Consider the following 17,368-nt stretch of genomic DNA (forward strand, 5'->3'; position numbering starts at 1 on the left):
ATGTTTGCTGTTACTGGGGTTTAATTACAACCTGTTTCATGCTGAAAAGTTAAGTTTTTCATCATAAGAAATTTTGACTTCCAAAATAAAATTTTAGTTTGATTTTTTAAAACAGGTACAGTTGTGGCTGTTTTGGAACTAACTTTGTAGATCAGGCTGACCTCAAACTCAGAGAAACACCTTCCTCTGCCTCCTGAGTGCTGGGATTAAAGACATGCGCTACCACTGCCTAACCTATGTTTTTAAAATTAATCTTCAGTGAAAGAAAAAAATACCAAAAGTATAAGAAAACCTGCAAAACAAACGAAACTTTTCTTTTGCAGTTTAAACAGCTTCATCATTTCAGCACCCAAAGTCTTCCATGTCGGAGCATCTGAAAATGTTGTAATTCAAGCCCGTGGCTACACCGAAGCATTTGATGTGACAATCTCTATAAGAAGTTATCCTGATAGAAAAGTGACCTACTCTTCAGGCTGTGTTAATTTATCTCCAGAAAATAAATTCCAAAACTCCACACTATTAACAGTATGTACTTATTCTTTCTTTATAACATTTTTTTTGGTAAAATTTGTGCAAAGCTTGAGCCTTGGTAAAACTGTAGTCGTTACTGTTGCTCCATAGCTGTGTGGTTGTGAGATGGTAACAGGGGGAGTGATGAGTGAAACCCCAAATTCTGTGCAGAAAATTACATTTGATTTTGAGCCAAGAGTGCCATGCCCACATCCTTATATTTTTATTTTAACAATCCTCTGTGAAAACACTTGGAGATGAACAGGAAATATCCTGAGGTGAAATTAGAAAAGTGAGTTGCTAATTTAATGTGCACACGGGCTGTTGAATATTTGCTAAAGCTTAGTATTCCCTAGTTGTACACAGAGTTCCCATGCTGGGGGACTGCTGACTGCTGCAGCTAGCAACTCCCTCTGGAAACACACAAGGTGTAGAAAGGACAAACTGCTTAAATAACTGTCGTTCATTGAGAGATTTATGTTCAGTCTGGTTAGAAACTTCTTTATTTTGTGCATGTTCATTGTGGGCACTGATGGATTTCATAAAAACAAACTCCTGCAAGTGTGATTTGTTCTTTGACTGTACTGACCCCCTTACCCCTCCTCGTCCACTCTCCCTTTTCTCGTCCTCCTCTTATGTCACGTGTGTGTATGTACACAATATTTGTGTCATCTGTGCACAGTGACAGAAAACACGCAGTGTTTGCCTTCTGATTCTGGCTTCTTTCACTTTCTATGGAGACCTCCCATTGCATCCATTTCCTGACAGTTTTGTCCTCTGTGGCTGAATAAAACTTGTTGTGTATATTGCATTTGCTGTTTCCACTTAGCTGTTGATGGACAAGCAGACGGTCTCCATAGCTTGGGAGTCGTGAACAGTGCAATGATGAAGGTGATGAATAGTGCAAGCCTCTCTCACCACGTTGGCTTTTATCCCTCCTCAGAGATTCCCAAGTGCTGCAGCTGGGCCAGAGGTAGCTCTATTTTTAGGAACTCCCACACTGGTTTTCGTTGCCTGCACCAATTTTCACTCCATCTAGCAATGCATAAGGGTTCCCTGCCGCTACATCTTCCCCGGCATTCTTGGTTTGTTACCGTTCTCAATGATAGCTGTTCCTCTTGCTATGGAATCCCAGTGTCATTGGTGCTCTCCAGATGGTAAGGATGTCAACAGATTTCCACATGTCCACTCTGTGCTTCTCTGCTTATGAACTGAGTGACAGTTTCATTAGCCAATTTATTGCCTAGCTTGCTTGGAGTTTTGATTGTTTTAATTTTAGTACTTAGTTTTAAAAGTTCTTTATTCTAGAAATAATTTGTCTCAAAATGCTAACATTTTATTATGATGTCAGACTATGAAGGGATTTTACAATTTATTATTATTTTTCCTACACTGGTTTTAGTTAGTTTTGTTGTTTGGTTATGTTTACAAGACAGATTCTTACCATGTAGTCCTGGAGAGACTTGAAAACAAGATCTTCCTGCCTCAGTTTGTGTAGTGTTATACTGTGTTATTAGTATTTTGTTATTATTATTATTTATTTATTTGTTGTTATTCAGACAAGGCTTGGAAAGAAACAACCTAGAGTGGTTTGCCAGAACTGTTGATCTGACTCCAGCAAGACAATTTGACATACAAGATAGTAATCTCTGCCTGTAACAATATTCTAATAGCTTTGGCTGCTCAGGAAGAAGTTACGTAAACCATTCTTAACTTGAACTCGCAGAGATCTGCGCTCCTCTGACGCCTAAATGCTTGGATTAAAGACATGCACCACTACAGGCTCATTATTATTTTTTACAATTTCCTGTTAATGGGTATTTTCCTACACGTGTATTTGGGCACCATGCATGCAATAACAGAGGAGAGAAGAGGAAGTAGGATTCCTGGAACTGGAGTCAGGTGATTTGAGCTACCCACGTGGGTGCTGGACTGAACTTTGTCTTCTGGAATAACCACCAGTGCTCTTAACTACTGATCCCAGTCTCCAGCATCTCTTTAAAATTATGCAATGCACAAGCTCAATTTTGCACCCAGATGGTGGTGACACACGCCTTTAAACCCAGCACCTGGGAGGCAGAAGCAGGTGAGTTTCTGTGAGGTCAAGGTCAGCCTGGCCTACAGGGATTAGTTCCAGGACATTTCCAAAGCTACGGAGAAACCCTGTCTCAAAAAAACAAATACCAAGCCAAAACAAACAAACAAACAAACAAAAACCACCAAAAAGCTCGATTTGGTCTTATGAGTTTGCAGTGTTTTTTCCTCAACAATATCAGCACGCTTTAGGACTTCACAATCACACTTTCACACCGTGATGTTTGTTTGTTGTTTTTCAGATTCAGGACAAACAGTTGTCTGAAGGACAAAGCTCATTTTCATATGTGTATTTGGAAGTCGTGTCAAAGCATTTTTCAAAATCAGAAAAAAGGCCAATCCTCTATGACAATGGCTCTCTCTTCGTCCACACTGACAAGCCTGTGTACACTCCGCAGCAGCACGGTAGAGTATCTGATGCTTCTTCCACGGGAGAATGACATAAAGATGTGCAACTTTGAACATCTGAAATGGAGTGTAGACCAGTTTCTACTTAACTCAAGAGAAACTCAGATCCTCATGACTTTATATTCTCACATAGCATTTTCACTTGTAATTAATAATGGAATTAGTACATTAATAACATAACCAATGATTACTTTATCTTTCCTGTCAGAGAATTTATTCATCAAAAATAGAGAAGACATGATTGCAAATACAATTTTGGCACTGGGAAATAATTTTTCATAAGATCTTCTTTGTAAAACAAACTTGGATTCAGTAGGTAGTTCCAAGGTTGGAAAAAGAACCTCCGTGTAAAGGATTAGACCTTGGCAGAGACTAACGTACATCATAGAGGTGCCCAAGTGCTGATTTCCACAGCGAGTCACCTGAGAAGAGTCTGTTATGCCTGGTTTCATATTTATAGTTTTCCTGTTGAGGGGAACATCAGGAAAGACACTGTGACTGAGGAAAGTCTACATTTCCCCCCATGAACTGAAAATAAGACATAGGAAAAGTCAACATTGCTTGCAAAACCTTCTGCCTTTCCCCTGTCACTTGCCATATCTGGATAATTAGAGATGAATTTAGGGAAGATGTACATTGCAGGAAGGACCAGGAATGTTTTTTATTAGTGGTACTTTGGGGGACAGATGGACAGAGGCAGAGGTACTGTCATGTTTTGTTTTGGTGTTTACTTTGTGCACAGTAGAGACCTTCTAATTTTGGTGGATGCTGATGATGTCCATAGTGAGGTGAATGGGGCTGTATGATAATCAACACATGTAACATGGGCACTATTGGAAAGGAAAGACCTAGACAGGGTCAGGATGTTGTCACCAGCTCAGACAGAGAGTCATTGTCAGAATGGTTCACCTAACTCCAACAAGACGACTTCTTATATGAGATAGTAGTCTCTGCCTATAAGAATATTCCTAATCCTACTGATGTATTTAATATGAAGACACCTGAAGGATTATTAGTGTAAGCATCTTTGAATAACGGCTTAGTCTCCAAGGCTTTCTAGGATAAAGGACCTTAGAATATTTTCCAGAGTCCTTCAGTTCTGCACAGCCTGTGTCCCACCCTCTATCATAGGTCCCTTCTCTGCCATGTCCCCTCAGCTGTGGACTCAAGTTAGTTGCTTTTCCCGCTACTTCTCATGCATATGGAGGTGGATGCAGTGTTACTTCTGCATGGTACATTTTTTATCGTTTTCTTTGACTCAGTAGCTCCTGCTGGTAGCATCTGCATACACGGATCCCTTCAGGAACCTGCAACTACTGCTCGGCCTGCCACCCCTAGCACATTTCCTCTCTCTCCTCCTTGCCTACATCCCAGGCAAGTGCTCCAGCACTTAGGAACATCCCCAGTCCTTTCTTTTGCTGTCTCAAAATCCAAGGGCATGACTTATGCAGCACCTGTACCTCAGTGCTACTGGAAACCTACACAACTGTGTTTCTCCTCTCCTATAGCATCAGACAGCATGCATATCAGACTTGGTCACCACCATTACATCATTGTCCAGCACAAAGCAGGCATTGCAATTACATCATGGCTTCAATACACAGATTTTATTGATCTTGCCTCTGCTACATTAAGATTAATATTCTAAATTAACTAAAAACTAGGTTAGAAAGTATGAAAATAATAGTCAGTGAAATCATAATGATAAAAACATTTGTTACTCCTTTTTGCTGAGTCATATGGTGACTCTATTAGTGCCTATGAGTGTCATTGGGAGGTGACACAAATCTTCCTGATTTATTAATGATGTTTAGAGGTTAAGATAACTCAGAACAAAAAGAGGAAACAGCCAGACAAGACCACAGTTTTGAACTTTAGAACCTGTGATCGTAGACTTTTCCACAGGCTGCTAACAGCTCCTTCTTGACACCTGGACAGCGCAGGCAGGTTTGTCATAGACGGGAGGGACAACATGAGGTGGTGACAGCACTGAAGGAGGAGAGCACAGGATGTGGGCGACCTGCTCATCATACTGGCTTTACCTTGTTACCTGGTGAAATAGAATTTCCTGGGACATCTCCGTGGAGTTATACAGTACAGGCCAAGAGTCGAAATGGTGTAGGGCTTAGGGCACTATTTCTGTTTTACTGTGGGGACCAAGACTTGGCTACGATTTGAGTTGAAAACCCTCAAAGAATGAAAATGTGTCACCATGCCCCAGCAGAGTCAATCGCTCTACCAGTATGTTCAGCCCAGAAGCAGACAGTGCAGCTTAGCAACCACATCTCTGAGCTCTGGTAGGCACCCTGCTCCTCCAGATCTTTGGGTCTGCTGCACCTGTTCCATAGCTCTCCTTGATCTCAGGTCTGGGGATATGATTTAGTTGTACCGTTTGGTATTGGGCACCCATGGTCACCCACTTCTGTATTTGGAGCAGTTGTGAATCTATGTAGACAACACACAACCCCCATGGGGAGATTTTAAATGCCTCCTACAAGCAAGAACAGCTATAGACAGTCAGTTGCTGCTCAGAGAGGGAGGCTGGGTTTTTCCCAGGGAGGAGCCCCCACAGCTGATCCAATCCTGAGCAGTCCACCCTAAGCACACGCACATAGGAACAACACTAAATCAACATGTGTATTTGTGCGTGAAAATATAAAAATAACAGGCATGCAATTATACTATTAATGTATGTAATTCCAAAAAAAAATTAAGATTTTAAGCTAAAAGATTTTGAGCACAAAAAACAAAGATAAGAAAGATGTTTTAAGGGATCAGATTCAAATTTATAAAGGATAAAAACTACAAAAACAGAGAGGGAAAAACATGAAATGTTCCACTAATTTTTTTCTGCGAACCACATTTTTTGTTGTTGGGAAAAATAGGGTTTGACTGTGTAACAACCCTGTCAGTCCTTGAACTCACCTGGTGGTAGACCAGGCTGACCTTGAACTCATAGAGATCATCATGCCTCTGCCTCCCAAGAGCTGGAATTGAATGTATTTGCTGCCACCTGGCTCTGTGTACCTACTTCCAAAGTGAACGAAAAGAAGGAGAAAATTAAGCACAAATCAGCTGTGAGACACACAGCGTTTAGAGAGTGGAGGGTCTCACAGGGCTTTTTGGTGTGTGTCCATGAGCCCAGAACCAGGGAGGCTGATGAGAGGAGGTTGGGAATCACAGGCTAGCCTGGGCTACTTAGCAGGGAAACAAAGAGACTTGTTTCTGGACAGAGTGCTTTCCTAGGATGTGCAAGGACCAGCAGTTCTGCAATGTCGCCTCTATTCTTTTAATGAGGAGAGAATAATCACAGGACCTGGGGCAACAGATAACATAATCACATGATCACAGCATATCACGGGAAGAGCTAATTTGGAGCCTTGTTAGTTTTTATAAGCAGGAGAGTTTATGCTATCTGAATCAACCACCCGTTTGCCCTTCGACCCTCCAGCCCTAATGTAAGGCAGTATTGTATGGTTTCATACAACCTACAGCGGAGCTCACTCTTTTGTTGTTATGAAATACCCAATAAATGGAGGACTAAGTACAGAAATAACTAATTTTATACTATTCACATGTTTCCAGCAAGTTGAACATAAATATTTTCAGAAGTTAACTTTCCTGTTGACTATAAGTAAATCTCAAGGACTTATGTTAAAATGAAAGAATCTTTAGCAATATATATGTTTACCAACATCTTTCCTTTAAATATGAGTTTCTATAGGGGCTATATTTGGTTTTTAACAAGATTTATCTCATTGAAGATGTTTAAAAATATATTATTAATCTTTGACAATGTCACTCACTGTATTTTAAATCATTTTCACCCTGATGATGTTTGTTTTATAAATTAGAAAAGTCCTTGCTCAACAAGGTTTTTGACGATATCACTTCTTTTGCAGTAAAGGTTGGAGTCCTTTCGCTGGGAGATGCCTTGGAGCCAGTTACAAGGGAAACTGTCTTAACTTTCATAGTAAGTATGTGCTTAGTCCCGTGATGCCTCCCTTACAGATGGATGCACCAAGCAGGGCTGTTCCCATGCAAAGAGCATTCTTGTCACATGAACAAACTCTTCCTGAGTGCTTGCTTGCAGTTCTGCTTCTCCATCCAGAGTTGAAGCAGGGCAGCTCCTCCCTGCACAGCGTCATCTCCTTACAACCCTGGCCTCCAGTACTGTGGCCAAGATAAATCTCTAGTCTTCCAAAATTACCTGGTCATGGGTATTACTTTGTAACAACGAAAAATGACCTAAGGCAGGCACGATTTTTATTTCTCTAAAGGACCCTGAAGGATCAGAAGTTGACAAGGTCCAAGGAAACAATCTTACTGGAGCTTTGTCTTTTCCTGACTTCCAGATTCCTTCTAACCCCAAGTATGTAAAAATGTTTGTTGATAAGTTGTTTTCTGAAAGAAAGAAAAAACACATTGAACTTTTGGTTGTGGGGCAGAGGAAAGGTTAAGTGAGCACCTGCTCTGACCAAGGAGAGCACACATGTGGCTATGTGAAGCCTTCCAAAGGATGGTAGAAGTTAGGCCCACTTCTCAGCAAAACAGAAATGAATCCCAGATACCAGAGCACTGCCCAGCAGACCAAGAGTCTCAGACTTTCAGCACACCTTCCAAAGAGAATCCCTTAGATGTAGGTATTACCAGCCAGCCTCAGCAGATAGCAAAACAGTAAATAAATACACAGATATACACACACACACACACACACACACACACACATACACACAGAGAGAGAGAAAGAGAGAGAGAGAGAGAGAGAGAGAGAGAGAGAGAGTTCCCAAAATTTTCCCATTCTTTTTATAGAGAGAGCAATCAATTTAGAGAGAAAACAATCTTCAGTTGACTTTTTTGCCTTTTCACCCTAACAGAGTGTCCATCTCTGGGAAGAGTGCATTAGGTTATGGTCTATTCAAAGAGCACCTATGCCTAGCAGGTGCAGAGATTTAGTCAAAACTTGTGTGTGTGTGCTGTGTTTGTAGGAAAATTTGTTTATTTGGGTTCATATACAAGGATTTAAGACCATGCTCATACAGAGGTTTATAAAATACATGTTTAATGAGCACTGCTTGTGTGTGGAACTCACAATAAGAGAGCAAGCTACCAAATAGAAGTCAAGTGCTCATAATCCCTGCTCTCAAGGAACATAGAGCACAATGTCTATGACAAGGGCAGCTATCCTGTACTGTACTATACCATACTATACTGTACTGTACTATACTATTATATACTACACAATACTATGCTATACCGTACTATACTATGGTACTATACTATTTTATACTATACTGTATGGTTCTATACTATACTGTACTACATTATACATAGCTACTGCAGACTTTTCCAGTAGAAACTCTGTAGAGTCACTTGTCCTGCGTCCTCTCTAAGGGAAATTGTATTTAGCTTGTTTTGAAAATATTTCCTGAAAATCGTAGACTGAAGTTGGGAGACTGAAATAATCTGGATGATTTAAAATTATACAATTTTTTAAAATGCACATAGTTCCCTAGTGCAGAATCGAGTCTGCTATGTTATGATTCTGATTTCCCAGATGTCACCTCGTGCCAGCTGACCACAGCAGATCACTGGAATCCATCAGACTCCACTCTCCCATCTTAGCAGCTTGGCGTCTGTTGTCCTCTATGCACAGAACACATTCTCCTTCATAGTTCTCTTCTCTGGGACATGGGAAAATGACACTTTGTACAAATGCCATCCCTGGATACGACGTAGTGTCCACTTCACTCTCCACCTCCTTGTCCTGTGTATTTTCTTTCTTCTCCATGTCTTATTCATTGTTTCTTTATCACCCCCTCCCCATGTTAGACCCCAGGCTCCTTAAGATCAAGGCCCTTGTCCATAGTGTTCCTTTTAACTCAGCAATTCAGCATCCTTGGTCCTCAGGTAAATACCTGTTGAGCAATGACAATAGTCATGACAACCATGCTATCTCCTCCATTGATCGCATCCCTTATATGCATGGTAGATACAGTTTTTTCTCTCTCCAGTAATGCATGTAACTTGTATAAATCAAACCTGCTCGGAAAACGTGTGAGAATCTGAACTGGTATGGATTGTTTGCTATAAAGTCTGTGATTCTTCTGTCTTGATCTTTTTTAAATCTCAGTGTAGTACTCACTGACTTTTTCTTTGCTTGTTTGGTTTTGGTTATTGGCCTTTGATCTTTAAAGAAAGGGTTTCTCTGTGTAGGCCTGGCTGGCTTCTGTAACTGTCTATATAACACCTCAACTTTAACTCAGAGATCCACCTCCCAAGTCCTTGAATTAAAGGCATGAGCTACCACTGCCCAACCTTACTAAATTTTTTGGATGAAGCTTGTTGGACAGGTTGTTTTATTCTTTAAAACAAGCCATGCTTTGTTTCCAAATGTAATTTTGCTTATAGATGTGTGATTTACATCACTGGCATGACATATTTCCAGACACATTATTATCAATTTTTATACTATGTTGTTAATTTAACATAAAATTCTGGATTAATTAAATTCTGAAATTGTCATCAGTTGTCCAAAGAAAATTGTGATATTTAAGCAAAATATGTAGGAAAAGAATATTATCTATAAAACTAATTGTTGAACAATTTATTTTATTTTTGAAATGTTCAGTTATATCTATTTATTTTTGAAATATCGTTCCTCCAAACTTTTACTTAGGGTGTCTGAATGTGTGTGTGTGTCTGAGTGTGTGTGTGTGACACATATTCTTACCTCTTCAAACACAAATTACTAGAGTTCCCCTTGATAAATTAAAACTCCTTGTTGCCCTCCATGATTTCAAACATCTGGCTTCCACAGATATGGTAGATGGACGATTCAGGCTAAATATAGAGAAGATGCTTCTACCAACGGAACGACACACTTTGACGTCAAAGAACACGGTAATCTTCAATCTAAGACTCATTTATAGAACGTTAGTTTTGTCCCAGTAATTCTTTTCAGTAATGTAGCTGATGAAAACTGCTCCCAAGTGGGGATGAGGTCCTGAGCCACGATTGTGTGAAGTCCTGGTTGGGTATCCAGCCAGTGAGTCAGTGCTTGTTAGAGGTTGTTAGAGGGACGCGATGATGTGGAAGAGAATACCGTCATGGGGCTGTTTTAGAAGGATTTTATGCCTTCCATACCCTCTTCTCTCACACAGATAAAGCCTACAATATAAATCTCATGCCAATAAGTGATCTGCAGCATGAACTGAAAATTCAAGGTACTCTAATGTTTTGGTGGCTCTTTGGGAGTCTGAGGTCAAGTCACCTGTTATTCCCGAGGAAGCCAGCCAGCCCTTGTGGATTTGTGTTCTTAATAAGAGAAGTGGTATAGTCACCAGGGAAGCCTGGCTTATGGAGGATCTTTCTAGGCTCATGATTTTAGGAAAAATAAACAATTAGCCACGAGTCAAATAGTTAAGTCAACAAATGATAAAGTTGACGAGAGTATTATGATATTGCAGGGACAAGACCTATTTTTGAGTAATATAACAACAGTAAGACACTGACCACTCTTCCCTAACTCCATTCTCCTGCTCATAGATGAAGCCCAAGGAGAGAGTCTCCAGTCAACAGATTACCTGGAACAGAAAATAACAGAACAAGGTAGTCCACAAGTTGTATAGCACTGCGGTTACTGCATTCAAGACCAGAGCAGAAGACACGGGGTTTCCCTAATTGCAATGCAGCAGGCGGGGAAAAGATGCTCGTGGAGGTTCAGTTCACCCCTCTAATGATCCGTCACACAAACTCAGGATTTCATTGTCCAGATCCTTACCACGAACAAAGCAGTTATTTATTATTTTCTCCCCTAAAACTATATAAAATGTTTTCTCCGAGCATCTGGTGAGGGAGTCCTTTGATGGTAGAGAAAATAACGCTTGAGATCCCTACGACTGTTGGTGGTAAGAACACGCGTATTGACATCGTTTCAGCTTCTACATACAAACATCCAGTAGTAAAGAAGTGTTGTTATGACGGAGCCAGACCTAGTCCCTATGAAACTTGTGAGCAGAGAGCAGACCGTGTAAAAATAGGCCCAAACTGTGTCCAAGCCTTCACTCAATGCTGCACCATGGCAACCGAGATCAGAGCTAATGACACCTTTAAAGAATTCATCCTTGGCCATGATGGTAGGTATTTATTGTATTTTCTATTGGAACCTTCCGAAGTCTGGGTAACTGTGTAAATGAACTTCTCAAAGAAAAGCAGTTTTCATGTCCTACTAACGATTAGAGTTGAAAGCCAGATAACTTGCAGTGCCCAGAAGGAAGCCCTGTTGTGTATTTTGGGAACTGGAAACAGGATAGCACACTCAGGAAACATAGTTCAGAGCCAAGACTCAGTGGCACCTAAGGCCAGCTCACTATGCAGTCTCGAAGGGGACTGAGAATCTCCAGTCATTAAAATGCAACGATTCTGGAACATTAGAGTCACCAAAGATTGAAATTTTATTTCAGTCTTAGCATTAGTAAATTTTTCAGGATTAAAGCACATTTTTGATGTTTCCAAAATTTTAAGGACTCTCATTCATTTATTTTCTTTAAGGAATCCAGTGGAGTCCAAAGGTACAGCCCTTTAATCACAGCAATCAGGAGGTGAAGATAAGCAGATCTCCATGAGTTCCAGGCCAGCCTGGTCTACAGAGTCAACTTGAGGACTATCTCCAAATCAACTATCTCCAAATTAAAAATAAATAAATAAATAAATAAATAAATAAATAAATAAATAAATTGAATAAAGATAAAAGAAAACAACCAGAAAGAATCCTTCTTATTTTACTTTTAGTATTTTTCCTTTTCAATTATTTCTTTATTTGGGAGATTATGATATGATCATATTTTCTGCTTTTCCTTTGCTTTCTCCATAAATTCATCCTTTCTCTCTTTCAAATTTATGCCCCTTTTTTCATTAATTTTATTACATTCACAGGTATATTTATGCATATATATGTATATACATATATTCCTAAATATACACTTCTCAGTCTATATATTTACATATAACTTTTAGGAATGACCAATTGTCATAGGATGACCAGTGCTCTTCCCTGGGGAAGACTCTCCTGAGGCCAGGATTCCTTAGTTACCCATAGTTCCTTCAGTAGGATGGAGGCCTCATGGTCTTTACCCTCACTCTGACATGTCTATTGTTGTTGTCCTGTTCAGCTCACATTCAGGGGGCCATGCTGGTGAGACTATGTAGGGATGTGGGATTCCCCTTTGTATGCTATAAATATGGGGTTTTTTTTTTTTTGCTATTGGTTAATAAAGAAGCTGTTTTCGGCCAATGGCTTAATAGAATATAGCCAGGCTACAAAAGATAAATGGAGACAGTAGGAGGAGTTAAAGAGATACCATGTACCTGCCACAGGAGACAGATGCGCTGGAACATTGCCAGTAAACCACGAGCCTCGTGGTAAAATACAAAATAATAGAAATGTGTTAATTTAAGATGAAAAAGCTAGCTAGAAATATACTTAAGCTATGAGCCAAACAAAATTATAATTAATACAGTTTCTATGTGATTATTTTGCATTTGGTCAGTCCAGAAACAAACACACAGGCTCTGCCTACATTGTGGTACAGAATCTGGTGTTACTCCTACTGCACATACTGGCTTTGTGGGAGCCTAGGCAGTTTGGATGCTCACCTTACTAGACCTGGAAGGAGGTGGGAGGTCCTTGGACTTCCCACAGGGTAGGGAACCCTGTCTGCTCTTTGGGCTGATGAGGGAGGGGGAGTTGATTGGGGGAGGGGAAGGGAAATGGGAGGCGGTGGCGGGGAGGAGGCAGATATATTTAAATAAATAAATAAATAATAAAAAGAATCTGGTGTTACTAGGAGTCAAAGTCTCACACAAAAACCTGATCCTCTGGCACACAACTGCCTATGACCAGATTGAGCCCTCTTCTAGCAGCTGAGAGCACCTACATTTGTGTGCACATAACCACACTCAGATCATAACATACACATGATTAAAATAAAATAAATATTTAAAGCAATAGTAAAGTGTCCATATAAGTGTTTGGAATATGGGGAACATTACATATTTTCCATATAGCATTTTATTATTTACTTTTCAATAACTGATCTCATAAAGTATTATCTCAGTGACATAGGTGAGGAAACTGAGAATGGAACCTAGAGAAGTTGCAGTATATCTAACTTTATACCATTATGAACACAATGGTATCTAACATTACCATTATGAAAACAATGGTGTTTCTAACCTATGCCATTATGAATGCAACGGTATATCTAAACTATACCATTATGAACACAATGGTGTATTTAACCTATACCATTATGAACACAATGGTGTATCTAACCTATACCAATATGAACAAAATGGTTTCTCTAACCTATACAACTCTGAACATGGTGGTGTATCTAACCTATACCACTCTGAACACAGAGGTGTATCTTACCATCTGACAGTGAATAACACCTAAGGATCAACCAGTTCCTCAAAATATTTGAGACAAGCTTTAGATTCACAGTAATAACTTCCTATCACCCACTAGGCTTCAGGAACTCTGAGGTGGTTTTGGGAAAACAGGCAATGGTCCAGGCTTCAGATGCTATAAGAATTTAGCATAAAATGAATATTATTATTACTGGCTTCTGTAGGTGAGGCTTATGTTTATTTGGTGTTTCAATTTCTTTTTTTTATTTTTTAAAATTTTATTGAGCTCTACATTTTTCTGCTCCCCTCCCTGCCTCTCCCATCCCATTTTCAGCCCTCCCCCTTAGGTCCCCATGCTCTTAATTTACTCATTGGAGACAATGAAAGCCAGAAGGTCATGGTCAAGTATCATGCAGACATTAAGAGAGCAAGGATGCCAGCCAAGACTACTATACCTAGCAAAACTGTCAATCACCATTGATGGACAAAAACAAGATATTCCATGACAAAACTAGATTTCACCAATACCTAACCACAGACCCAGCCCTACACAAAATACTAGAAGGAAAACTCCAACCCAAGGAAGATGGCTACACCAACAAAAACACAGAAAACTGATGATCTCATAACAGCAAATTCAAAAGGAAAAAATGCACAAATTAACATCATCAACAAGGAAAACTAAATTAACAGGAGATATCAGTCTCTGGTCATTAATATCTCTTAATGTAAATAGACTCAACTCACCTATAAAAAGGCACAGGCTAACAGATTGGATATGAAAACAGAATCCATTGTAAACAGAATCCATTCTTCTTCTTCCTACAAGAAACGCATTTCAACCTCAAAGACAGACATCGTCTCAGAGTAAAGCGTTGGGAAAAAACATATCACTCAAATGGACCTAAGAAACAAGCAGGTGTAGCTATCCTAATACGTGACAAAATAGACTTCAAGCTAAAATCAGTCAAAAGAGACAAAGAAGGACATTTCATATTAGCCACAGGAAAAATCCATCAAGAGGAAATCTCAATACTGAACATCTATGTCCCAAATACAAGGGCACCCTCATATGTGAAAGAAACATTTCTAAAGCTTTAATCATACATTAAACCACACACACTAATAGTGGAATGTTGCGGGAGCTCCTTCTGCTCCTTCAGCCAATAGCCACTGAGTTACCAGCCCATTGGGGCATGGTCTCTCTCTGTTTAAAAAAGCAGCAACTACCCTCCGCTCGCTCTCTTGCTTCCAGCTCCACTTCTGGTGACTAGGCTTCTTTCCTGATTGTGCAGAGGGCTGTTGTCTGGGACAGTGATCTGTAAGTTTTCCCCTTTAAATAAATAACTATTCTATTAATCATAATTCCGAACCAGTGTGGGATTGTTTATGACTTATGCCTTTATCTGGTGCCCAAATGTTTCGTTTTAGAACCCCCCTTCCTGCTGCAGCCAGCTTGGCTTGGCACAAGCCCTCCCTGAGCCACGGCCTGTGCCCTGTGTGTGGAGCCAGCAGTTCAATATAAATTATCACGCAGTGGCTTTTCTTGCTGCAATTCTTTGTATTTTCTGTCTACACGCCTCAGATTGGCTTCAAGCCACCACGCACCCAATCATTTGCCTCCCCACATGGATGTAAACTCCATGCCTTCTGGGCTTCACAGGCCTGAACAGTCTCTGCCCACCTGGTTTGCTCTTTCCTGAGTCGTTTTTAAATCTTCCTTGCAAGTGCAGCCCTTAAGTGGCACGAATCAAAGCACAAGCATTTGCCTAAAGCTGCAAACCCTAGGGGCAAGTCTGGCACATGGAGGCTTATGCGCCTTCTGGGTTGCTCTTCTCTACCCCTGGATTCTGGGTTTCTGGTTCCATGTATGGAATTGATTTAATTACATTTAATTTGTTGAGCAACTCATATTTCCCAGTTTTTAACAAATACTAAGGTGGACATGAAACAGGACCCCATTTCCATCAACTTTGCAGGGGTTCTAGTCATGACTCGTCAACAGCACCAATTGCTGGATAATAGGTAATATGGCAGCTTTCATTTCCAATGCAACTTTTACTGCTTTCTTTACTAATACAATGGATTATACCATGCGAGGTTTATATGACTATGGAGATACCTTAATTTACTGGTTATTAGGTTTCAGTTTTCTTTTCCATATTCTATCATTAAGGAAGAAGATGGCACTCCTAAGAACAATACAATCTTTACAGACTAATAATGAACGGCTAGCTGAAAGGATTAAAATTATTGAAAATCAGAGGTTATCTGAACAAGTGGATACTATGATAGACAAAATTGACTTCACATCCAAGGGTACTAAGAAGTTACCTGAAAGGGTTCAGGCTGTTGAATTTGTTATTCAGACATTATCACAAAGTTTTGATAAGGTGACAGACAGAATATACCTCCAAGATGGGACTCTACATGATATACAAGAAAAGTTTAAGGAGGACATGTCATCTTTGAAGGCAAAAATTAAAGTCTTGGACTCACAGGTGCAGAAAGGGGACCAAAAAAATTGATACCTTAGTGAAATCGCTAGAAACACATGCAGATCAGGAGATTCAGGATTTAAGAGAGACAATGATAAAAGATTTGAAATGATTGAAGAAATTATTGGAGTTGGTGAACAGAGTAAGAAGGCACAAGGACAGGATACAATGCCACCACCAGCTATTAGAACTGGCTTACCCAGGTTTTAACAACATACCCTGTAATTTATTCTGACAAAGTGTCAACTTCTAAAGGCTCAAAGGGAGTCAAAGAAGCTGCAGAGATGCCAATAGGAATGAATGATCTAAAAGAAATTAAGCAAGCTGCCGTTAATTATGGCCTGTACTCTTCATTTGTTAAGGAAATGATAAGGACTTGGGCTTCTAATATCAGAGCTACCCCCCCCCCCGCCGCCGCCATGAATTTTCTCAGTTAATGTCTGCAGTTTTAGATGATGGACCTTCCTTGATGTTTGGAATTTATTTCAGAGAAGAATCCAAACATATGGAACAGCAAGGAAGAGCAAAAGGTGTGGAGGTTTCTCAAGATCAAATTCTTGGTGTAGGACTATATGCCGATCCACAGGTCCAAGCTCTTTATGACAAAGAAGTATTGTCCCTATGTCACAAAGCAGCCTTGAATGCTTGGAATAGAATACAAGATCCAAGAAGAAGGGTCGAATCATATACCAGGATTAGGCAGGGACAGAGAGCACCCTTTACTGACATTTTGCAAAGATTAATTAAGGCTCTGGATATAGGGGTAACAGACCCAGAAGCTAGAAGAATAGCTCTTGAATCTCTGGCTTTTGAAAATGCAAACATAGAATGCAAAAAGATAATTGGGCCTTTAAGGTCTAGATCAGCACCTATGGATGAATGGATTCAGTATATGATGAATGTTGAGACATTTAGCTATAATGATAAATCTTGGGTAGGAGAAGCAATTTCCAAAGCAATGAGGAGACATCAAACTGACAGGTGTTTTAATTGTGGTAAATAAGGACATCTGAAAAGGGATTGCAGGCAAAGAATTTCTAGGAATAATATCTCCTCTAGGAATGAAAAAAATAAGAGACCTCAGCCTTCAGGTATATGTAGGAGATGCAGTAAAGGTCAACATTGGTCCAACAAATGCAGGTCAACAATAAGGACAGACAAGGCAACCCAATACCATCAGGAAACCCCTTGAGGGGCCTCTCGCAGGCCCCCAAGCCAAAAGTGGCCCAGTAATTCCCAGTAATAGTGGAGAATGTGCCTCACCAAGAAAATTAAAAACTCCAGTTTCTGTTGTAAAAAGTAATACTGGTCTAAATGATGAATTACGCGTGGAGGATGAGTCAAAAAAAAAAACCCAGTAGGACAGAGTAAGCATATATTTTGGCAGACTTCTATTAACGATCAAAGACCAAAGCTAAGAGTCTGTATAAATGGCACTTTTATTG

General features: G+C 40.0%; 1 protein-coding gene across 1 annotated transcript; it reads left to right on the plus strand.

Annotated features, from left to right (window-relative positions):
- Positions 1-257: 257 nt before the first annotated feature.
- LOC126513420 (complement C5-like) lies at positions 258-11,707 on the plus strand (the record flags this gene model as incomplete). The annotated part of the gene is made up of 9 exons (XM_050161783.1): positions 258-525; positions 2,847-3,009; positions 6,915-6,985; positions 7,293-7,384; positions 9,833-9,915; positions 10,176-10,238; positions 10,561-10,623; positions 10,953-11,150; positions 11,566-11,707. Coding segments are annotated over 9 exons (1,075 nt in total), but the record flags the coding sequence as incomplete, so codon positions are not given.
- Between the last annotated feature and the right edge of the window lie 5,661 nt (positions 11,708-17,368).

This window comes from Alexandromys fortis, unplaced genomic scaffold (genome assembly GCF_014885135.2).
Source record: "Alexandromys fortis isolate MF-2015 unplaced genomic scaffold, M_Fortis_MF-2015_v1.1 scaffold_74, whole genome shotgun sequence".
Classification (NCBI taxonomy): domain Eukaryota; kingdom Metazoa; phylum Chordata; class Mammalia; order Rodentia; family Cricetidae; genus Alexandromys; species Alexandromys fortis.